At 41.4% G+C, this 23,680-nt stretch overlaps 1 protein-coding gene across 3 annotated transcripts in view; it reads left to right on the forward strand.

Annotated features, from left to right (window-relative positions):
• AP3D1 (adaptor related protein complex 3 subunit delta 1) overlaps positions 1 to 23,680 on the forward strand; it is a 68,901-nt gene that overhangs the window by 21,552 nt on the left and 23,669 nt on the right. For 2 of the 3 annotated variants that reach the window (XR_004643755.1, XM_034755476.1), the window contains exons 2-14: positions 5,597 to 5,692; positions 6,333 to 6,413; positions 7,444 to 7,524; positions 9,712 to 9,819; positions 11,124 to 11,253; positions 13,141 to 13,280; positions 13,577 to 13,650; positions 16,749 to 16,798; positions 17,974 to 18,023; positions 18,541 to 18,589; positions 19,897 to 20,042; positions 22,264 to 22,412; positions 22,505 to 22,735. Coding sequence is in view for 2 of the 3 variants with exons in the window: in XM_034755476.1 (XP_034611367.1) it covers positions 5,597 to 5,692; positions 6,333 to 6,413; positions 7,444 to 7,524; positions 9,712 to 9,819; positions 11,124 to 11,253; positions 13,141 to 13,280; positions 13,577 to 13,650; positions 16,749 to 16,798; positions 17,974 to 18,023; positions 18,541 to 18,589; positions 19,897 to 20,042; positions 22,264 to 22,412; positions 22,505 to 22,735 (1,385 nt within the window). In the remaining variant the exon portion in view is untranslated. Of the gene's footprint in view, positions 1 to 5,596; positions 5,693 to 6,332; positions 6,414 to 7,443; positions 7,525 to 9,711; positions 9,820 to 11,123; positions 11,254 to 13,140; positions 13,281 to 13,576; positions 13,651 to 16,748; positions 16,799 to 17,973; positions 18,024 to 18,540; positions 18,590 to 19,896; positions 20,043 to 22,263; positions 22,413 to 22,504; positions 22,736 to 23,680 lie in introns of those variants that run through there. The other variant, XM_034755477.1, reaches the window with a different exon arrangement.

Genomic DNA, 23,680 nt, shown 5'->3' on the forward strand with positions numbered 1-23,680 from the left:
GCTTTGAAACTTTACTGTGAAGAAAAATACTGCTTTCCCTTTATTTTTTAGTAGTTTACATTTAACACAGTAATGTACTATTTGCTTTAATTTGGGGGGGGGAGGGGCTCTGCTGTTGCCTGATTGCGTACTTCCAGTTCCAAATGAGTGGTGTGGTTGACTGGTCAGTTCATAGCTCTGGTGTTTGTATCTCGGAGGTGCTTCTGTGCTTCCAAATTGGTATGATTTTTCAGCACCTAATCTATTAAAGGTTCAACCAAGCCAATCCAAATGTGCAAAAACTCTTGTGATTGCTGATCTGGGAGGACAGAAGTGCAGGGGCTCTAAAAATAGCCAATGTTCTGTGCTCAGTTTCATAAACTTCTGTGGTTTTGTCACTTTAATGCAGTAACCTATGGCACAACCACATTCACAAATATTAATTTGAGGTAGAAATCGGCTTTTTCAGTTTTTAATGCTACAAATGAGGGAGGGAATTTGAGACTCAGGATTTTGTTCTTTTCAGTCATGTTTAGATTGAGCCCAGATACATAAAAGCCAATATTCTTTTCTGTTTAGGAACCTGTTATGAAGACACATGCAAGCCATTTAATCATTCAATTATGATTTTCTTTATTGACAGCCTAGGGGATATTGACTTTCCCAGGGTATTGTCAGGCTTAATTTAATGTCCATAAAGAGTTTTGAGATATTGCTAGAATGGTGTCTGTTTTCTTGGGCTGAGGAATGCATTATAGTCCTGCATTGAAAGCTAGCACTGATGTTGCTTGCCAGGATACGGGAACTAGATACGCATGTGAAAGATTCAATGACACTTGTTCCAGCACACTGCTACATGAACATAAAATATTTAAGGCAAGGTACAATGTATTGCTTAAGAGTTCAGTTGTCCATTGTATAAGAGAAACTCAGCATCTCCTGTCAAGTGCATATTTATAAATATCAAACGTTTTTTAGTTTTAAACTCTTAAATTATGTTTTCTCTCCAATCTGTCTGAATGGGATTGTTTTCTACATAGTCTTTCATACTAGGATATTTGAAAGATATTTACAAAGCAATTATTATGATACTCAGAATGCAGTGTATGAAGGCAAACTTGCATCCTAGGACATTAAAACAGTGGGTGAGACAGTGAGGTCATGGTGTTCTTTAAATTCAACCTGGATACCCCTGTAGACAGGAAACCTCTGTAGAATGAATAACCATATTATAGAGACCGAATGGTTAAGGTTACAGTTGAGATTTGTGCTTTAAAGCAGGGCCAATCCCTCTGTCTTGGGCATTTGTGAATGAATTTGGTCTCCAAGTTTAGAACAATGATTAATAGGAAAATTGAATTTTCAATATAATATTACTAAGAAAATGTTAGGCTGGCAAAGGAAACATGAAAAAAATTCTCCTTTTTAAAAAATTTGTGTGCTTTTGCTTTTTTTTGGGTTCCTCTAGTTCAGGGGTTTTCAAACTTGGGGTCGCGAAGTTATTACATGGGGGGGTAGCGAGTTGTCAGTCTCTACCCAAAACCCTACTTTGCCCCCAGCATTTATAATGGTGTTAAATATATTAAAAAGTGTTTTTAATTTATAAGGGGGGGGGTCGCACTCAGAGCCTTGCTATGGGAAAGGGGGCACCAGTGCAAAACTTCGAGATCCCCTGCTCTAGCTAAGCACTCAGTCACCACATGCTGCAAACTTCACTCTGACCTGTTCTTGAATTATACACCTTTTCGATTTTTTAAATGTAGTAAAACTTTTTGCAACTTTTGCTTAATTCGGACTTGTTCATTATATCTCATTTGATCAGAATAAACTTATTACAGCGTTAGGTGACATTGTTTAGGGCCTCGATCTTTCAAGGTCTTTCAGCAAAGGTAGGGAAGTGAAGACACGATATTTTGATCTTTAAAGGGAAATGAAGCACGAGGGTTTTGTTTAAGTTGTAAAAGGCTAATAAACTTTTTTGCTTCATAGTTCACCTTAAAGGGAAACTGTCAGTTTAAATAATATTATTAAAAAATTTCAGTACTACTGATACTAACATTTTAGATTGAGTGAAAGAATTTTAAAGGATCTCCTTCATTAATTATGCTGTCTTCTGTTTTGCATTTGTGTGGACAACGAAGTCTCTTTCACTTCTGTTTTAATCTGCTTCATTTTAAAGTACTGCACATTTGAGGTTCCAAACACAGCAGGAAGGGGAAGTTGCTATATAAAATCAAAGCTTTACGTCGGGCATTTTAAATAAAAACTAGGTTTTTATTAACTTTCGCTTTTACAAAAACTGAGTTTTAAATCAAATTTGAGTGCAACATCCCTTTTAAAACCCTTTTGAACATAGTTTCAAGCTCTAGAAACGGAACCCAAGTTCCAGCATTTATTCATCATTCTGTCTTTGTCAAGGTTGTTCCTCTTGTTACTTTTACTTTAATTCTATTTTGAAAGAATGAGAAATACTGATAGTAAAATAAATTACTAAATTACAAATGTACTGAAGCTTTTGTCTTGCATGATTTGCTTAAAAAGTATAGGGCAATTTCTTGAAATTAAGTCTTTTTTTCCTAAATGGCTTGTATTTGTGGAAGGGAGACAGGAGTGAAAGTAACTGAGGACACTTACCCGTTTGGGGGGGAGGGGGAGGGAGGCAGGCGTGGCTCTGTGCCCCCCCTCACCCCGGAAGGGGCAGGGCTGGGGGTCAGCATCTGTCTGGGGATTGGTCCTGCTTTGAGCAGTGGGTTGGACTTGATGACCTCCTGAGGTCCCTTCCAACTCTAACATTCTATGATCCCCCTAGCCAGCCCTTCCGGGCTGCCTGGCCCGTGCCTCCCAGGGCTCCCATGTTGATTTAAAGGGCCTGGAGCTCCGGGCCCTTTTAAATTAAGGTGCCCCAGGGCAGCTGCTCCCTTTGCCTCCTCCTCCCCCGCCCATCAGTGGCCGGGGGTCAAAAAGGGCAGGGACGTTAAAGCGCTGCAGGGTCCTTTGCCGTGGCAGCGCTTTAATGTTGCTGCGGTCCCTCCTCCCCCGCCAATGAGGGGGTGGGGGGCAGCAACATTAAATTGCTGCCTTGGCAAAGGACCATCCTTAAAGCACTGCAGCGGCAGTGCTTTAATGCCCCTGCCCCTTTTGTCTCCCCTGTCTGACCCTACTGGCAGGGCTGCCGACGGGGGGGAAGGGGCAGCGACGTTAAAGCGCTGCCGCGGCAAAGGACCCTGCAGCGCTTTAATGTCCCTTAAAGGATCCTTAAAGCGCTGCCGCAGTAAAAGACCGTCCTGTGCTTTAACAGTGTTTCTCCCTCCCCCCCCGAGCGGGGGGCGGCGGCCCTGCTGGTATGGACCCTACCGACAGAGGAGGCAAAAGGGGCAGGAATATTAAAGCTTTAATGTGGGCTGGGTATGGGCTGGTGCGGTTTCTTACGGTACGCAGTACTGGCCCGTACAGGCTCACTTTCACCCTTGAAGGGAGATAGCATTCCTTTTTCATTCCCCTCCAAACTTCTCACAGCACTACCCAATGGTTGCAAAACTGTGAGGGCTAGCTGAACTGACTAGAATCAGAAGTGATCAACTTCTGTTTTTCTCTCTTGTAACTTACACATTTTGTAACACTTGTTTTGTGAAGATGGTGAGCCAGCAGAACTGTTCCCAGATGGATCTGTGCTTAGTAATCTTGTATCCTTCCAATGGAAATGGTGCTATAGCGATGTGAACTGCCACCATAATGTTGCTGCTTTGGAATGTGAAGCCCCTAAATTAATATGCAGTTGCTACTTGCCCTAACTAGGATCACTCCATGGTTTGTTTTTGCATTATAAATGTCTTTTTCTCTTGTCTGGATCTGCTCTTTTATTAAAGATAATACAGCCTCCCTACTTCACTATCTAGTGACTAACTCCCATGACTTGAAGCAAGAGCATCACTCTAGCATTCTAAAAAAAGGCCCGAGAACAGTCAGGATTATGCAGTAATTCCAGTATAAAGGGGAGAAATATTCAGTAATGGCAGCAGACCAATGGATTTCCATATCCAACATTTCTCAGATGTAACTTGCTGTAGGAAGTAAGTCACTAGGGAGAACTACGTATTAATACTAGATAATTCAGATATCTGTCTTTGACTAGATTCCTCTGACAGTTAATTTATTTGGAATTATAAATACCCTGGTGTGTGTGTGGCTTTTTAAGGGAAGGCTTTTTTCCTCCTTTGAAATCTTGGGTGGTAACTTGTAGATGCCTTTATAATAATATTTTAATCAGAGTTAATCATCATGAATTGAAAGAATATCTGACTGAATAAAAGCCAATTTATAGAGTAAAATATCTGCTTCAACAGACTTCTTAAAATGAAGTGTGTGTGCAGGAAGGACATGGCAAGTACATGATCCTTCAGAAAGAAATAGTCCCCAAACACGTAGCTGTAATGTAACAACATTTGGTTGTTTGGAGTTTCTGAGATGTACATATGAGTAAGCAGGTGCAACAGCTATCAAATAATATAAATGGCAAAGTTACACCTCTCTGACTGTAAAATTCCCAAACTATCAAGGCAGTAGCCCAAATACTGCTGTCTAAAGGGTAGAAATCAGATGGAATTAACAAGTATCGAAGGGGTAGCCGTGTTAGTCTGGATCTGTAAAAGCAGCAAAGAGTCCTGTGGCACCTATATAGTCTGTTAGTCTATAAGGGGCCACAGGACTCTTTGCTGCTTTTACTTGAAATTAACAGTTGCTCCAGATTTACCTCCTAAAACTCTTGTACCCTGGCACTTTGGTAGGAATAATGGGAATGTGGGCTGCATGTTTGGGGTGCTGAGTGTATAAATACGCAAAGAAAGACTGGGTTATTGGCTCCCTCTGGAGTTGGTGGCTTATTCAGCTTCATTGGGAAATCATTTAGGGGTGGGGGTACTGAGAAACAAGTGTCTTAAGTTGCTCAATAGTGACCCCTTCTGCTGTGCAAGCAGTAGCATTGAAGGGCTCCAAAGGCAGTCCTATCTAGTTTTCAGCCAGAACAATTGTGGCTGTAACATAGATAGTTAAAGATGTATGATGGAGCATTTGAAAATGGGATCCTCCAATGTGTAGGTGGTTCTGTTAAGAAAATATAACTAAGAGTAGCATACAATTATTTTTAATCAAGGAAACTAATATTGTGCTTTCTGTAGTGCCTGGCATCCTAAATTCTCTTGGCACGTAATAAACAATTGTCCTAACTCCCCAGTGAGGCAGATAACTAGTATGATCTACAAATGGTGAAAGTAGAATCTGCTCCTACTGTTATATACACAACCTCCTAAAGCTTCTTTCCTGTTAAGATTTTAAAGAGTGGCTCCGGGCTGAATTGATTTATTCACAGGAAATTGAAAAGAGATTTGAAAAAACACTTCAGCATACTTTTGGCTGTAACATTTAGCATAATGGTTTTGATTGGCAAGTAGTTTCTTAAGAATTGAATGCTTATCAAAACAGTGGGTTATGAAAATTTGTGACAAATTGGAAATGAGCAAACAAAGACTAAGGTCAGGTCCTGCTAAAGTACATGCAATCTACAGGATGAAGAATGGATCATGTAACTGAGTATGAAAATAATAACTTTCTCTTCCTTTAGGCAAAGTACATCTCCCAGTGCATCGATGAGATCAAACAGGAGCTCAAGCAGGATAACATTGCAGTGAAAGCAAATGCAGTTTGCAAACTTACATATGTAAGTACCTTGCTAGGTTATAATGTAACAATACCTTTTATTTTACTTGCTAACTTCAAACTGACTGTGTGAACTGTGGCTTCAGTTACTTTTCTTAGTTTTACTTATGTAATATGACTTAAGCATGATATTTTCTGAAAGTGGTTAAAGGGGTCACCAACAAAAAAAAAAAAAAAACACTCCTCTTTGGAGAATACCTACTGGTGTTACAGTAGTTTTAGTGCTACTTGAATCTGAAAGGTTAGACAAATTTTCTTCGTGTTTTGACAGCCCTTCGTACATAGAAGATTTTGCCATTTTTTTCTCTATAGTCAGTCAACGTCTCTTTGCATGGGCCTTTCAAGCAGCAGCAGGAAAGAGAAACATTTAAATACGTGATGTATGAGTAGGTTTAATATCTGAAATTACTCTTTGTGGACACTTGCTTAATTAAAAGGGACTTTTACTTGAAGCCTTTATATTCTAGGGGTGGGAGAAGATAAAATTAAATAGCCATGTGACTTTTCAGCTGGCCAGAACATATATTCTATAGTAGTATTACTGTACGTTTTCAACTTGTAACAGTTACCCTGTTCTTTAAAATTTCCTGGTTGTATTGGGTCTTGTATTTTGAAGTGTGATTTTTTTCCTTTTTTAACAGTTACAGATGCTGGGCTATGACATCAGTTGGGCTGCATTCAATATTATTGAAGTAATGAGTGCATCAAAGTTTACATTCAAAGTAAGTGGTCTGTATAATTGAGTATTCTAGCTAACACATCCATTATCAACTGTATCGTTCAATATAGATTGAAGTCGTCCTACCTTTGCTTCTGACAGTCAGACAGGACATAAAATATCAGCATTACTTTCTTCAACCAGACATGTGGGGTGTATCCTTGTTTTTTGATAGCCCGGGTCTCTCTTCTTCTGTTTAGGTTGCTTAAGGCTGCTCATCAGTGGGTGTATTTTTTTATTCATTATATTTTTTTGGAATTTTTTTTTCATGAGTTAGTGTCTGAGGCTGGGAAAAGCCACAGTCTAGCCAAGGAGGGTGGACAAAGCTTCTAGGTTTCTAGTTGTTGTTTGAGTATTTCGCAAGAGCCAGGAAAGTAGGCCACCTCTCCAAAAGAGCATTACCATTCCAGCCAGTGTGAGACAGAGGGTCTGAACCAAATCTGCCATATTGCTGCTGCTGTTAGTCCACCAGACAACTTTCTTTAAAGTAAATTCAGTGCTGGTGAATGGTACTGAATTGACAACCCGAGAGAATGAAGTCCTCACTCCACCTGACGCATTGGCAGCAGAAGTGCAGCATTTCCCAGTTCCCCCTCCTGATGAGTCTGTGGTGTTCTCAGGGGGCCCATCAACAGTTGGGAGAGTGGAGTTCAGTCTCCTTGGCTCCTTGAAGCCTTGGCCTCTTTAATGAGCTGGACAAAGGAGACAATGCCAGTTGGAGCGGTGGTTTTAAAACCCTTATGAGGTAGCTAAATTAGACCCATTTTACAGATGGGGAAGTTCAGAGGTGAAGTGACTGGCCTAAGTGCACACAAGCAATTTGTACAAGGACTGATCATATAGAACCAATAGTGAGCTGTTGCCTGCTCTAACCATTAGATGACATATTCTCAGTATATAATTATGCAGTATACTAATTCTGCTGAAGGAGTATCCAGTCCAGTCTTTTGAGAAGTATCCAATCTTTTGAAGATGCTGTGGAAAATCAGCACTTGTGAATGACTCATTTCCTTCTGTTTTTCTTAACTGTGCAGAGAATTGGTTACCTAGCTGCCTCTCAGTGCTTTCATGAAGGGACTGATGTAATTATGCTGACTACCAATCAGATTAGAAAGGTAAGGTATTAGCTTCAATAGGAAGGAATTCAGACTGTTGTAAGGTGTTTATTCTATCTTCCCACTTGGCACCTCAAAGCTGTATAAAATCTCTGCTTCATATAGAATGTAGGTATGTCATCATTTGGCTCACATTCCAGCCCGATACCAGAGATTGATCGGAAAATTGACAACCATTGTCAGATTGTTTCCCCATGGTGCATGGCCCAACTGTCTGGGCTTGTTCAGAGTGCAAAGTGAACATGAAGACCCTAACTTTTCTTGATGCTCCCCATATCACACATGCCAACGCAAGAGGCTGATGGGTGGGGAGAGTGCTGCAGTATCTGAAAGGAACTGAGTGATTAATTACCTAGTTAGAAATGAGATTGCTTTTTGGATCCATGAAAGGCTGCTTCATCCAGCACTGACAGACCCTTGACCTTCTCCCACATAATTGTACAGAAAACAGGTGAACAGCAGCTGTTTACATTAAGGCTGTTTATTCTTGTACTAACATGCTCAAATGTGTTCTTTTGGTTTGGCATGGCATTCATTTTGTTACTTGTATTCCTTTCACAATTAATGGATCTGCACTTTTCCTGATCAGCTATTGCAAATAGATAAGAAATCTTAAAACCAATGTTAATTTAGTTTCAGTCTTTAAAATAAACATCCTTTTAATTTGAGGACCCTAAATACTTGGACAACTCTTCCATCAGATACTAGTCTGTGCTTAGCTTTGTTATAAATGGCTGACCATGGTTCTCGCTTGCTCCAGAGAAAATCAGCAGAATGGGATTGTGTTCAGTCTCTAACCTAAGGAACCAGTGTTCTTCCTTTGATTATATTTTAAACTATGTTCAGGTCTGACAGATAAGTCCTTTATTTTATAACAATATGTTCAACTCTGTTATGAAGACTCTGCTATACTGGTATTCTCTAAATCACATTTTGTTACAAGTCTCTTCCATTCTTTTTATGGATGTTTTTGTACTAAAAGCACCTTTGTTAAGGCTCTTCTATGCTCCATTGACCTAGCAACTATGTATTTAGAAGAGGGGACCATCGCCTCTCCCAAAGCATTAAAACCAAAACGAACTGTAGAGCTTTCACTTCCATTTATTCCAAAGTGTGATTTCATAATATTGTCAGCCTAATCTTTTCCCTTCACTCGCTGTGGGGTACCCAAAGTCTGAACGACATGTCTGGAACTCCCAATCCATCATCGGAATGGGAATCTTAAATATTAAGCTTGCAAGTTCCTATGGAAAACATGCGTTTTTGTGCACCAATTGCCATATTTTTTAAGGACTGATCTTTTCCATAACTGCTTTGTTTTTAAAATCCTTGTCAAAATAAATTCAGATACAAGTATAATGCAAATCTTAAACAGTCCTCTCAAATTGGAAATATCCAAAAGAGTATACAATATTTTATAAAAACAAAATAGAGAAAATTGACAAAATATGTATTCTGCGGTTTAGCTGGTGTACTGTCTTTAGTGGAAAGATAAACTGTAGTTAATGGGGACTTGAACTACACTTATTCTAGTTTAGCTGTATAGGAAGGTTAAGCCAAGACACTATATCAAACAGTGGACTCCCACTGAAGTCAGTGACAAAACTCCCACTGATTTGTGTAGGGTTAAAATTTCAGTCACGATTTTTAGCGACCCTAAACACTCGGAAAAATTTCCATGTTTTCCAGAAGCATATGCAGCTTCTGAAATGCCATGTGTATTGTGCTCCCAATATTCTGTAGTTTAGTTATGTAAATTATTATATGTATTAAACTAGTGCCTAACCATCTAGAGGATGAGTACACCTCTACCCTGATATAACGCTGTCCTCGAGAGCCAAAAAATCTTGCCGCGTTATAGGTTAAACTTGCTTTGATCCACCGGAGTGCACAGCCACCCCCTCCCCAGAGCGCAGCTTTACCGTGTTATATTTGAATTCGTGTTATATTGGGTCACGTTATATCGGGATAGAGGTGTACTAAAGAAGTGACAGTCTTCTCAAAAAATCAGATAAGTAAATCCTCTCAAACCAGTATGTCAGAGCAGATATTCTGTAGAAAGGAAGCTCTGTTCTGTCTCTGTTAAACAGGGCAGTTTTATTCATTTATATTTGAGATGTTTGTCTTTTACCCTGAGTTTTCTTTGTTAAAAATCAGAAGTTTTTAACCCTGTCTTTACTTTTTTAGGATCTGAGTAGCCCTAACCAGTATGATACTGGAGTAGCACTGACTGGTTTGTCCTGTTTTGTTACTCCAGATCTTGCCAGAGACTTGGCAAATGACATCATGACTCTGGTGAGTTGATAAAAAGTGAGCAAACCTTTTTTCCATATGATTGTGTCTAGAATATATTTAGACTATTAGAAGCATACTCTTCCTTGTAAAATTTACGAGCGCTATGCCTGAAAAGTCGGTAATTGGTTGTTAGCAGTTCTAGTGTCTTGGGAGCTTTACAGCTCCTGACTTGTGTAATCTCTTTCACAGTTCATGTCTCAAAGTTAGCAAACAAATTGTGCACCCAGAGTTCATTTTAGAAACTTGTCACAGTGGGACCACAGGCTGCCAAAAACAAGTAGGTGACGTGCTTTTAAAGAGAGACTCATGCACTGACATTATTATTACGTTGGGTCAGGTAGTATAGGCCTCCTTGTTACTCCTACCACTTCACCATGCTCAGCTTGGCTCTTGAAGAGAGATCAGCTTTGAGGACTTGAGTAACTCAGCCAGAGTGGGTGGGTGAGGTTCTATGACCTTCAGTGTGCAGGTCAGACTAGATGATTAAGGTCAGAAGGGACCATCATTAAAGTATCAGTATATTAGAGGTGATATTTCTGGTATAAGATCTGTTCTTTGTCCTTTGTCCACTTTTATGATGAGTACTCCTTTCAAGTGTTATTACCACTGCATGCTTCAGATAGGTCAGCAGCGCTAGGTTTGCAGTTGGGTGACCCAACCCCTTCAGATGGGGTATGGTAATGGAGATAAGCATTAATACATCCAATGTGATTGCTACTCCAAAGGTGAAGGTGCTATTTAATGGTGAGGGAGGAGCAGTTTGGTCAAACAAGCTTTTTGATATGTTTGAGACACTGCTTCCTCTATCCTCTATCACTGTATTAGCTTGATTGCATCTTATCACATCTGCCCATGTTGGCAACGTGTCCATGTTGGCTGTACTTGAGGCTGGACACGTTTCTGCCTTGAAGATCGCTGTTTAATGCTGCTTGTTAGATTGAATAATAGGAGTGGTTGAGTGCAGCGACTTGAACAAGGTGACTGGCAACCTGCCTTTACCACACATTCAGAGTGGGAGTCTTGTGGTTGATCCTTGAACCCTGGTCTTTTGTAAATCTCACATCCTTGGCCAGCCCAAAGGGACTGCTTTGACTATTTGTTTTGACTTGCGTGACTGACAGTATTTTGCTTTTTATCTTAAAACGCTGAGTGCACTAAAAGAGCAGCTGCATGGAAAGACTGCCCAACAGAATCAATTTTTATAGGTATTGCTGTGGAGGCGTTGACTAAAAATGATATATTGAAAGAAACCTCTTGGGAATGTGAGCATGTTAAGAGTCTGACTGTGGTTGTTTCACTAACAGATGTCTCACACAAAGCCTTATATCAGGAAGAAGGCAGTGTTAATCATGTACAAAGTGTTTTTGAAGTACCCTGAGTCCCTCCGTCCTGCTTTCCCTCGCCTTAAAGAGAAACTGGAAGATCCAGACCCTGGTTAGTGAATTTTAATAAACTACTTTTATTGCAGAACGGGACCTCAGTGAAGACATGAATTTTTAGTGGTGGTTGGTTGATGGGAGGCAAAGGAAGGTAACCGGTTACATATTATAAATTATTGCTGTACCTATGGGCAGGCACCTGAACACTTGAAGGGATGTGATCAGATTAAAAACACATTTTGTGTTTAAAAAAATAAAAAGGCCATTACTTGTTACTAGGCTGAATTAATGATTAAATCTTAATGACGTAAAACCATTCTTAAGTTTTGTAGTTCACATAGCTTGGCTACTGAAAATACAGTAGTCAACTTTAGTGTTTTTTGCTTCTCATGCCCTAGCCCAGGGGTGAGCAAACTACGGCCCGCGAGCTGTTTTAGTAAAAGTCATGGACGGGCACTGGCAGTAAACAAAAATTCATGGCCCGTGACCTGTCCATGACTTGTACTATATCCCTGACTAAATCTTGGGAATGCTGTTGGGGGGAGGGTGTGTGTGCGCCTGCGTGCACGCGCGTGCGTACTGCGGCCAATGAGGACTTCCAGGGCAGTGCCTGGGGCTGGAGGCAGCATGCGGAGGGAGGGACATGTTGCCACTTCCAGGGAGCCCCCTCCACCCCCCCAAGGTAAGCGCTGCCCAGAGTCCTCACCCCCTCCTGTGCCCCAGCCTTGAGCCTCCTCCCACACCCAAACTCCTCCTCCTGCTGCTGCTAGGGGAGGGGGCCGCAGTGGCCCAAGACTGCCCCAGCAACGGCCGATGCGACTGGCCCAGGGGCTGCCCGAGCTGCTCGGGCAGCCCCCGAGCCAGCCGCACCGGCCTCTGCCGAAGTCACGGAAAGTCACGGAATCCGTGACCTACATGACAAACTCGCAGCCTTAGTCATAGCTAGTGCAACGAGGAAGCTGCAGCATGGAGAACTTTATTTATGTCCACCAACTGTAAGAATTATTGTTCACATTTCTGTAACCAAACAGTCTTCCCAGAATTTATTTAGGATGCTTATTTCCTCCCCCCCCCCCCCCCCCCCGGATGGAAATGCTGTATATTCATTTTGAGAGTTCTATCTGAGACTCAAGCCTATGACTTTCAGGTGATTTGTGTTTAAAGTGAGAGAATGTAAATAGATTCACCGGCCTGATTTGATTAGGGTAAGGTAAGACCTACCCTCCAGTGATGTGTGCAAGAAAGAATCAATTTCATGTTAAAAGGTAACCTGCAAAAGGGGGAAGGAGGGTTGTGCTTTTGCTCCTTTTGGGGTTCTATGATGGATGAACCATGAAAGGCTCTTCAAAACATTGCTTGCCTGTGTTAGGAAACCAGGTTCTGTCTAGACTGCAAAGTCTATGATCAAAAACCAAGCCAGTGGGAGTTGGAACAAATGAAAAGGGATTTTTAGTCACTGTTTACCATTCTGTGTCACGTATAACATCTATTTAACTTAAATGCCTAATGAACACTTTGAAGAAAGGAAGCTTTTCGTCAAATCTTTAAGGTGTGAGGATTAATGGTGAATATCTTCTGTATCTCCACACCCCCTGAACAAATCCTCCAACAGAAACAGGGAAGACCAGAGCTAACATTCATGGTACTTCTAAAGGTAGAAAACATATATAGAGGGGGGAGAAAAACATTTGTGCCCTTTTACATTATAAAGCAACCAAAAAAGGCACAAGCCCAGTTTCTTAAAATCATTTGCAGGTTCCATTTAAAATACTTGGAATATAATTTCTTCCATGGAGTAACGTTGCAAATGAGGACAAGCAATACTTCCAGCTCCGTACTAGGCTAATCTGGAGCTGCTCTTGCTCTGTTTGTTTTGAGTATGAAAATTAAGCTACAGTTGAATTGTTGATTGGACCCCTTTTCTTCCACTTCTGTTTCCCAGGTGTCCAGTCTGCGGCAGTAAATGTTATTTGTGAGCTGGCCAGACGCAATCCCAAGAACTACCTTTCCCTTGCTCCGCTCTTTTTTAAATTGATGACGTCTTCAACCAATAATTGGGTCCTCATTAAAATTATAAAGTTGGCAAGTATTCCACTTCTTCTATATTAGCTCTTTTCCAGGGCTGGCGTGCTCATTAACAGCACCTTGGGTGTGAAAATAAAGCTATCGCTTAGAGGGATAATTACTAGTAAATCCAAATGACAAGGAAGAGAAACAGACATCTGTTATAATGGAACATAACAACCAAAAGGAGACAAAATATCTCCTTTTAATTTTGTTTTGTTGTGTTGTGACACATAAATGACGATAGTACTGTTTTACCCTGGCGAAAGCTAGCTATTAAAAGAATTTCCCTTCCTCCCTTTCTTTTCAAATAGTTTGGTGCTCTTACTCCATTAGAACCTAGGCTGGGAAAGAAATTGATTGAGCCACTTACCAATCTCATACATAGGTAAGTCTGAAAATATACTTGTTTTACCTCCTTAATTCTTCAGCATTGTTTAGGCGGACTCCATTCATGCTAGCACAAGTTTATTGCATCTGGAAATTTTTGGCTCGAGGCATCAAAAGTTAAAATTATGTCACTGGAGCAGCCCTAGTATAAAATATCCTTTTAAAACTTCTTGTGAATGTGTGACTGGCAATTGGAAGAGATGTAAGAAAGGCCATCTAGTCACATCCTCTGTGCTGAGCCTAGAAAGATGTGTAAGTATGGACAAATTGGAGAAAGTCCAAAGGAGAACAACAAAAATGATTAAAGGTCTAGAAAACATGACCTCAGAGGAAAGATTGGAAAAAATTGGGTTTGTTTCTTTTGGAGAAGAGAAGTCTGAAGGGGCATGATAAATCTTCAAGTATGTAAAAGGTTGGGATGAAGAGGAGGGTGAATAAACTGTTCTCTGTACCCACTGAGGACAAGACAAGAACTAACGGGCTTAAATTACAGCATGGGAGATTTTAGGTTTGACATTAGGAATACTTTGTAAATATGAGGGAAATTAAGCACTGGAACAAATGGCCTAGGGAGGCTGTGGAATCCTCATCAGTAGAGGTTTTTAAGAACACGTTAGAAGAACACCTGTCAGAGATGGTTTAGATAATACTTAGTCCTGCTTCAGTTCAGGGGACTGAACCAGATGACGTATTGAGGTCCTTTCCAGTCCTGCCCTTCTATGATTGGGAACCCCTGTTTTAGGGGGGGGAGGGGATCTTTTCTGTTAAGGCTCGCAGTAGTCATGATAGGATTGATTGTTTATGTTGAGGAGACAGGAGGTGAGCTGTGAGTGAACAAGTTCTCAATCAAACATGTACAGTATCGTCTATAGTATAATAGTGGAGGGAGCGGTGCCCGAACAAACCACTTTTTCTCCATCCATTTAATGTTCTTCGAGACTGCTCTGTGGTGGAAGCTTAATTTTGTATTTAACGAGACAGTTAAATGTTAAAGTCCCATGGATTATAAAAATATTACTTAGTTAACAGTATAGCCGGTACTAGGGGCTGGTCAGATGGCTCGAAAAATTGTGCACAGACCTAGATTTCACCCTACCGGGGCTGGGAAGCACAGCCTGCACCTGTTATGTCTACAATGGATGCTGAGTCCCAGAGAGATTCTTTCCGGGGAGATTCAGGAGGGAAGTCAGGTCACATTGCTGACACCAACCTCCCTCAGGGATTCTGCAGAATGAGCTTTAGTTTTCTGAGAGCTCCATAGAAGTCCCAGGCGACAGGGATGCTCTGAAATGGTCCATTGCTTGGTCAGTATTGCCTGCTTTCTGAATTGTGATGGCCACCCAAAAAGGAGGCTGCAATTGCTTTGTGCTGTCAGTATCTCCATCAATAGACTTTGTCGCCGTGGGTTCTGTGTCCATCTAAGTGCACCATGCTTTTATTTGATCTCCCAGATTTCATGGATATCGTGGAATGTATTTGCATCAAATTCCTCTTGCAGCCATTTACTAAGGATACCTCTATTCTAGAGGGTTCAGTTGAGCCCTAGGGTAAACAGCAAACATGTTTGGCGTGTCCAGAATAGCATTTACAAAAAGTTAAATTGAATTAATTGGCAGTCAGTTAACTCAAGTTAAGTCTCAAGAGCAGTCAGACCCGAAGTGTTGAAACTCTGGGGCTAGTTCACCTGCAATCATTGTCTTCAGTGTAGTTAGTAACTTCAAATTAAAGCATTACCTCAGTTTCCACCATTCATGCTGGTAGAAGAGAAGTCCATTTGTTACTAGTTATAGACTAAGGAACGAAAAGTGTCTGCTGTAACCCATCTCTCTCTCGAACAGCCAGCGGGCTTGCATCCAAATACCTAAAGAGGGTTCAGTTCATTGCAGCACTGGCAAAAATACAAATTTAGTACTACTACAAGAAAAGCAGCGAGATGGACAGTATGTATATCTACACCCCCTCTCCTTCCCACCTCCTCCTCCTGCTCCTGCAATAGTTATTCATTTAATTATTTGTGAGGACTTTAACCTGAAGTCTGGTTGGTTTCCATCGTATTAGTCATGGTGTTCCTGGTCCAGTGTCATCTAATGCATAAGGCAAGAAACCTGCCACCAACTGCTGACAGCATAGACAATACAAAAATCTTATCCGGGACCTGGGTGTACTGGGTTTTTAGATCCTATGTGCTGAGCCTGGGTGTACTGGGTTTTTAGATCCTCTGTGCTGAGTCATCTTTATAGAGTCATTTGTGACTGCTACATCAGGAATTAACTTGGTAGTTCATTACCTCAGTGGACCATCCCTCTGGGTTCTACTCCTACCATTATCACGCTCACTGACTCTGGCACGTCACCTCACCTCTGAGCCTCAGTTTCCACCCTGTGTAAATGAGGACACCAGCTATGTAAAGTGCTTTTGAGACCCTCTGTTGGAGATAGCATGCTGCGTGCAAAGTACTGAGAGCAGGCAAAAGTTTTGGGCGCAGACCCAAGTAGAGAGACATTTTGGGAAACTGACTTTTAAAGAAGTAGATTTTTCTCTAGTAGAGGTGAGTAAAGGACACAATCCAGTAAACTTCTGAAAGGGTCAGTTGCTTGAGCAGCATTTAATGGTCTTGGAGTAGAGAGATTTCAGGGCTTTCTACCAGCCCTGTGTTTCACATGCATTAGTGGTCTTAATTTGATCCTACCCTTATATTCGTTCAGTTCTTAGCCAAGTTTGGGGCAGTGATCTGTACTTGATGCTGAGATCTTGAGTTTTTAGTTTCCCCATACCACTCAAAATGGTGCTATTGCTTGCTTGTTTCCCAGAATAAAAATGGTGTGAAGTAGAACCTTGTGGATTTCTCAGGTGTCAGGAATATGGATTGAGAAACTAGTTGTTTACCACTCCACCCCCATAAATTTAACTGGATTCAATGAAGACTGGGTATTGATTGTTTTGAAGAATAAGAATTATTTCGTCTAGTTCAAAAATATATGGAGGAGGGTGGAAAAGGTTGGTAATTTTCTGTGTAATAAAAGGTGTTTTTGAGAACTCTTCATAATGTGATATTTTTTCTTTATCTGAAATACTTGATTTGTTTCTTCCCTGTAGCACCTCAGCCATGTCTCTTCTGTATGAATGTGTGAACACAGTGATAGCAGGTGAGAACTGAAACTCATAACCTAAAAAAGAGCATGTTTAACTTTGGCAGCAGTTAAATAACGTCAGCTATAAAATCCCTTTTTACCTACAGGTTCAATTAACTTCATATAACCACATTAAATCGCTCAGTGAACTTGCCTCACTATGTAGTTGAAACTGAAATCCTCTGCTGTCAATATATAGGGGATAAACTAACAAAATATAAATCAAACTTGCTAAAGGTAAAAGCAAACAAAACTTAGCTACCAATAATAAAATAATATACAAACACTTTTAAATAATGCACAACTTAAACCCACAAAACCCAGCAAATACAGTATTAAGCTATGTACCTATATGAAGCACTCTCCCACAGCTGCATGCTCACAGACCCTCAAACTAAGCCAACAGTTCTCTTGATGCATGAGCCAGAATAGAGCCCAGCACCCTCTCCCAGAAACGTTGGCTCTGCAGGGTTAGTAGGAGTAAAGAGAAATAACTCTCAAGTGACTACAGTCCACAGATATGCCTGAATACTCATAGGGAGCCGACTGGCTGAGTAAGGAGGAGCTTTCTCCCTGCCTTTTAATGCCCATTCTGTTGCCATGGACATGGATGCACTCAGGTGGCTCTGAGTTGTTTGCCGTGGAGTCATACACTGCCAAAGCTGCACAGATGCCCACTGGAGTCAACAGTAAAGCCTGCCTTGCCCTCTGAGGCTCTTGCTAACTTGATTGGGTTTAATGTAATTACTCTGAGTAGGATTCACCGCTATCTCATCTTTTCAGGGAACTACAGACAAAAATCCAGCGGTACAGTCACTGGTGACCTTTTAATTAGTGTCTGGATTGCTAGATGGAAACTGTAAAAGGGAGACTAAGGTTACCCTGGCAAGAGCAAGGCATCGTGAAAACAGAGCTCTTTGAGAGGCTTTGTAAAAGCTCCCCCATATGCCTCCCTTTGCTCTGCAATCTCATGCTAGTCTATTCTTGGGGCCTTGCTTGAACAGACATCACAGCTGTGTTGACATTGTACCAAACCATGCACTTTTGTGCATGGCTGCCAGAAAGCACTAGGGCGAGACCACCAAACACATCTTCACGTGAGGGCTAAGCCAGATACTGTGTATTAAGTTTTATCTTGTTTATACTTTGTTGTGCTGAACACATGTAATTTTAGTGCTTGTGTGTTTCAGTTTTGATCTCTCTATCCTCTGGGATGCCCAATCACAGTGCCAGCATCCAGGTACAGCACTTCTCTTAATGTTCGTATTTTGCCACGTCATACCTATTTATTCTGAAAACTGGGGGAAAGAAATACTTCAGATATTTGAAGTAGGAGCCTGCCGATCGGACAGCCTTGCTTATTGTCTGGCTTTTATTTAGTTATTTCTCAGATAGTTTCCTAAAGTTCCTTTCCTCTAAAATTCAGCTTGTGTGCGCTTTCTTCTGCTTCCCTATCCCTAAAGGGTGTGTGGAGCAGGGAAGGCCAGATGCCTAAGAATAAGATTCAATTTGAGAGGCTTTGCTATTACTTTTGATCAATTGCCACTCAGAACACAATCACTGGAGCTCCATGTTCCCTTCATCTTATGATCGGTTAATGTAACAATACTGTCTTACCAGTGGTCACAGATCCTGGTAACACTGCTTTGTCATGTATTGCACCCACCCTAATATAGCGAGTCTTCTCCATTAAGGGACTATTTTAAATAGTATTCTTCTCAAAGCTCACGTTAATCCTGACTTGCATTTCTTTCCAGCTCTGTGTTCAGAAGTTACGAATACTAATAGAAGATTCAGATCAGAACTGTAAGTATTGCTTGTCTTCCTAGAGGCTTCAGTGGCCAAGCTGATGGGGCTAAGTGGCAGTGGGATTAAAAACAATGAGCGGTATTATAGAATGCCCAGTATTGTGTGAATTGGTACTAAAGAATAGTGAAAATCATAAACATGTACAACAAGCTGTTTTTTAAGTAGATGAATAATAGTGCCATTTATGGTATGTTAAATTTAAAACCAAAAATAATTTTCTCTCCATCTCCTGGGTTTTCCCTTCATAGATCTTCCAGTGAGGAAGCACAGCCAAGAAACGCTAGTTATTCCATAGACTAATGGTAAAATCCAAGACTGCCAGACTTGTTAGTGCTGGGAAATGCATTGGCATAAGTTACTTCTAGCCAACACCATTTAAATCCTTTTTAGTAACGAATCTTTTCCAAGCACCTGTAGCGAGAACTATAAATGTCTTCCTCACCTTCAGACGAGAACAGCCCCTTTTCAGTATATTAATTCTGTTTGCACTATTGGCGTAGCTCTAACACTCTGGCAGAACCCAGCCACGGAGCACATGCGGTACCATCTTGGGCAGCGGTCTGCACTTCATCCAGTACCAACATTGGTGCAAGCAGTGCAGATGACCTGATGCTGACCTGGCAGTACAGATGCTGCTGGCACCATAGTAATTTTCAGTACAGCGTGATCTTGCTATGCCCATGCAGCCTGAGTTTCTTACTATCTGTAGCCGTTAATTCCTTTATGGTACCAGCTACCGGCGCTGTTTATATCAGGCACCTCTCCAGCTCCAGTGCGGGGGGAACGGTTACTTACTTTGCAATAACTGTGCTTCTTTAAGATGTGTTTTCTATATGGAATTCATGACCTGCGCTCCTTCTCTGCTGCTGTAGAGGAATGGTGGACCTGCTTTGCCTTTTAAGTCTTTGAGGGTGGAGAAGGTGATCAGGGCATGTAGGGTGCAAACAATCCAACTGACACTGCTGGCCAATATAATCTAATCTTGCACACCTGGAGTGCATGCATACATCTCAAAGTGCCACAGTTACTGCCACTCTTTACAGATGGCAAAACCTGAATGGGTGTGACTCGGCTGAGAGTATACACGCGGGGGGCAAAGGAAGAGATAGAAGCTTAGGCTGCTCTTTTCGTTTTCTATCTGATAAACGGGCTCCCTCTGTCAAAGTTGATCCCAAACAGTATATTTGGAATCTGAGGTTAGATGGGAAAGTCAGCCCATCTTAAAATCCCCTGTGCTTTCAAGACACAATACAGTATGTACAATATGTGGAAAACTTGTATTTTGTTTTTTTTCCCCCCCACAGTGAAGTACCTGGGTTTGCTAGCAATGTCCAAAATCCTGAAAACTCATCCTAAGTCAGTTCAGTCCCACAAGGATCTCATTCTCCAGTGTTTGGATGATAAGGATGAATCCATCCGACTCAGAGCTTTAGATCTCCTATATGGCATGGTATGTTTCTGTGCATTTCTCCCCCCTCCTTAGTTAGCACTTAAAAAAAAAAAAAAAAAAAAAGCCCTACGGTGAGATCCTTGCCCTTACTTTGGCCCCTTTATGCAGGGTGAAGGGGCTGGTACGACATGGAAAGATTCCCCTGATCACAGGCACTGTAGAAGACATCTATAAGTCTGCCTTCTGAAGACCCCTTGCAAACCTTGGCATAGACCAGACCAGATAACCAGCAGGGTGTTGAGGGTGGGGGCTGTAGCATACAATGCTTTGGAAATTCCCGGCACCACTACTGTCTGTACTATAGATGCTGTAACTCAAACATGACTCCAGGGCTGTCTAAATTACGCTGGAGCTGAGGAGCTGCATCCGATCAGGACACAAAGTTGGCTTTAAGCCACCTTAATCTGCCATGCCCCACCATGTCCCTCTGGGGCCTTGAGGTGCAACACACAATCTCATCCCAGGTGCTTGTGCCTCTGTTCCTTTGCATGCGTGTTCTGTGTTTTGCTACTGTTCAAGGAAGTTTTAACAATGCTGGCTAGACTAAAGAAATACAGCTTAATGGAGATAATCTTGTAGGTTTTTGAAGGCACTGTGGTTACAACCTTGGTGTATAAAGTGCCTTTCATCCAAAAAGCTCTATAAAAATACATCCACATGGGTGGATCGTAGCAGACTTCATTCCTAAAATGCTGTGATATTTTGGCAGTGGAATTAAAGAATATTGTGTCCCGTTTAAAGTGTTTTTCTGGTTGCTTCATAGTTGGGCAGAGAGTCTCTAACCAAATTATAATTGCCTGGGAGTCTTGACAAAAGGTCAAGATGGTTTTTTTACATATTCAAAAGACAGCCCTTCCAGCAGTGCTGCCTAGCATTCTGCTGGAACACTGACTCAGAAGGAAAAGTGCCATATACTGAGTCATCAACAGCACTTCTGCAATACCTACGCTTCCTGGAAGGTCTCCATCTATTTCCTGATCAAGCCTGAGATGTGCTGTGATCATAGCACGAGGGGATATGACTGCAGACGCTGGTGGTCACAAACTTGCACTGAATTCCCTACTGGTTGCTACCTGTCAATACATTAGGTTCCCAGAGCAAGTTAAAGGGCAGTTATGCTCTGATAAGTGACTTATAAAGTTAGCACTGTTTTTTGGGTCAGAGGGGTGTTTTCATAAGTCTATCAAACTTGCTCAATTTACAAGGGTAAAATAGTCTTTTCAAGTCCTCAACGTGGCAAACTGCAACCAGAAGCTGAAAAGTCAGCTGTCTTCCTTCAGGTTTCTGTGTCATTGCCGTACTGTAATATTAATTCTGAGTTCTGTTATGGCTCACGATTGCAGAGCTGTATTGGATCAGCATTGCTAATAGGAGTGAAAAGTAATAGCCAGATTTCGATGGTCAAATGTGACTCTGCATGCACGCACGGGGCAGATCTGTTAAGATAGTAGTATCATATTTACATAGTCACACTTCTGCCTATAATGCACTTTGAGGGGTAGAAATCAGAATGAGCAGTCATTGGGAAAATACTGAAAATTAAAAAGGCTCTTAAAATGTATGGGGTTAGCCTCAGATTTAAAATGTGATTTATGATATCCATAACATATCACCATAGTATCCTTAAATAAAATAAAATAAATACAATATCTCCACTAATTTATTTTATCTCCTAGAACTGGAAGGGACCTTGAAAGGTCATCCAGTCCAGCCCCCTGCCTTCACTAGCAGGACCAAGTACTGATTTTGCCCCAGATCCCTAAGTGGCCCTCTCCAAGGGTTGAACTCACAACCCTGGGTTTAGCAGGCCAATGCTCAAACCACTGAGCTATTCCTCTCTCCCTTGCAGTTACGGATTGAAAATTATTCAGATCTAGTGGTCAGGGTCTTACCAAGTTCAGTCCTGGGCTTATGCAGATAAACCTCTGCTAGATCAAGTGTCCAATGACAGGTGTCCAGCCATTAGGCTGGCACAAACGCTATCGAGACGTGCCCCAACAAATAAATTCAGTCTCTGGCTGCAGCTAAATTGTACAGCAGTCCAGAGCCAGAGATGTTGTTAGTATCTCTCTGTTCTTAATACCTATCTCACCTTCAAACAGATACAGGTACATCTACTAAGTATCTACTACTTTCCTCAACTTTTATGAAATGGGAAAGACCTGGCAGCAAGTCCGCATTACCTGTCTGTGGCTCATGTCTCATTTCACTCTTAAAACAGGTGTCCAAAAAGAACTTGATGGAGATAGTGAAGAAACTGATGATTCATGTGGACAAAGCCGAAGGGACAACATACAGAGATGAATTGCTGACCAAAATCATAGACATATGTAGCCAGTCCAACTACCAATACATCACAAACTTTGAATGGTCAGTACTTTTGCATCTAGACTTCGAAATAAGCAGTGATGGCACCATCTGCTTGCCTGCTATTAAGATTGTATCACTTTCACCTCCTGTAGGTACATAAGCATCCTGGTGGAACTGACACGGTTGGAAGGTACTCGGCACGGTCACCTTATAGCAGCTCAGATGCTGGATGTAGCTATCAGGGTGAAAGCCATTCGTAAGTTTGCTGTTTCCCAGATGGCTATGCTCCTGGACAATGCCCATCTGATAGCCAGCAACACGCAGAGGAACGGCATCTGTGAGGTGCTTTATGCTGCTGCCTGGATATGTGGGGAGTTCTCAGAGTAAGTGCAAAGGGAAAGTTTTTAAATCACTTTTGAAAGGTGAAAAGCAGAATGTTTGCGGATTGAGACTCCTGTCACTCGAAAGTGAAGGTGTCTTGGGTGATGGAAGCTCAGAACATGAACCATAGAGCCAACAAAGCAGTATTTCAGAGTGACCACTGCTTTTCCCAGCCTGGTGCAGCTGCTCCTACCCAAAATAACTACTGCATTTGAAAAGCTGTTGGGCTAGTCCGTGTCTCTTGCATCCATATCCCTGCCAGCCGAGAAAGTAAGGGATGGATATGGGTAGAAGTGACGTAACAGAGGCAGCATGCCCATTCCCTGGGAAAGGTGGTGTTAACTCAATAAATCTTGGTCTGATTTAAATGGATACTGTCAGCTCAAAACTCAGAGGCATAAGAGGTAATAGAAAACACTTTCCTGTTCAGTTTGATAACTTTCTGCATTTGACAGAATTTTATGTATAATTTCCCCTACAGAGTCAGCCGGCTTCTCCTTTTTGTGCAAGTCTTCCACACAGCCGTGGGAAGACTCTTTGTTTAAATAGGAAAATGTAACTTGACCCACAAAAACCGGCAGTGTGAAAGCTGGATTCTGTTTTTGCTTATGCATTAATAATATCACTTACTAAGTTCCATTCTGTTTAATAGGTGTGCAGAGGTATAACAAACCTTTGTTACTGGTGACGTATAAGATGGAAAAAACATAGCTTTCCTGTTGGATCCTAGGCTGAGTTTGCAGAGCAAACATTTATTTAAAAAAAAAAAAAAAAAAAACTTGTAAATTGAGCACGCTTTTAATAGATATCACTGAAATGGAAACTAAAATGCCACTTCTTCAGAGTTGAACCAAAAGTAGTATTGCTTACATAAGATTATTACTGTAACCTGGGACTGTGTTTAAAGAAAAAAAAAATTGTGGATCTCAAGCCTTTATGGACTTGCT

This window comes from Trachemys scripta, chromosome 22 (genome assembly GCF_013100865.1).
Source record: "Trachemys scripta elegans isolate TJP31775 chromosome 22, CAS_Tse_1.0, whole genome shotgun sequence".
Classification (NCBI taxonomy): domain Eukaryota; kingdom Metazoa; phylum Chordata; order Testudines; family Emydidae; genus Trachemys; species Trachemys scripta.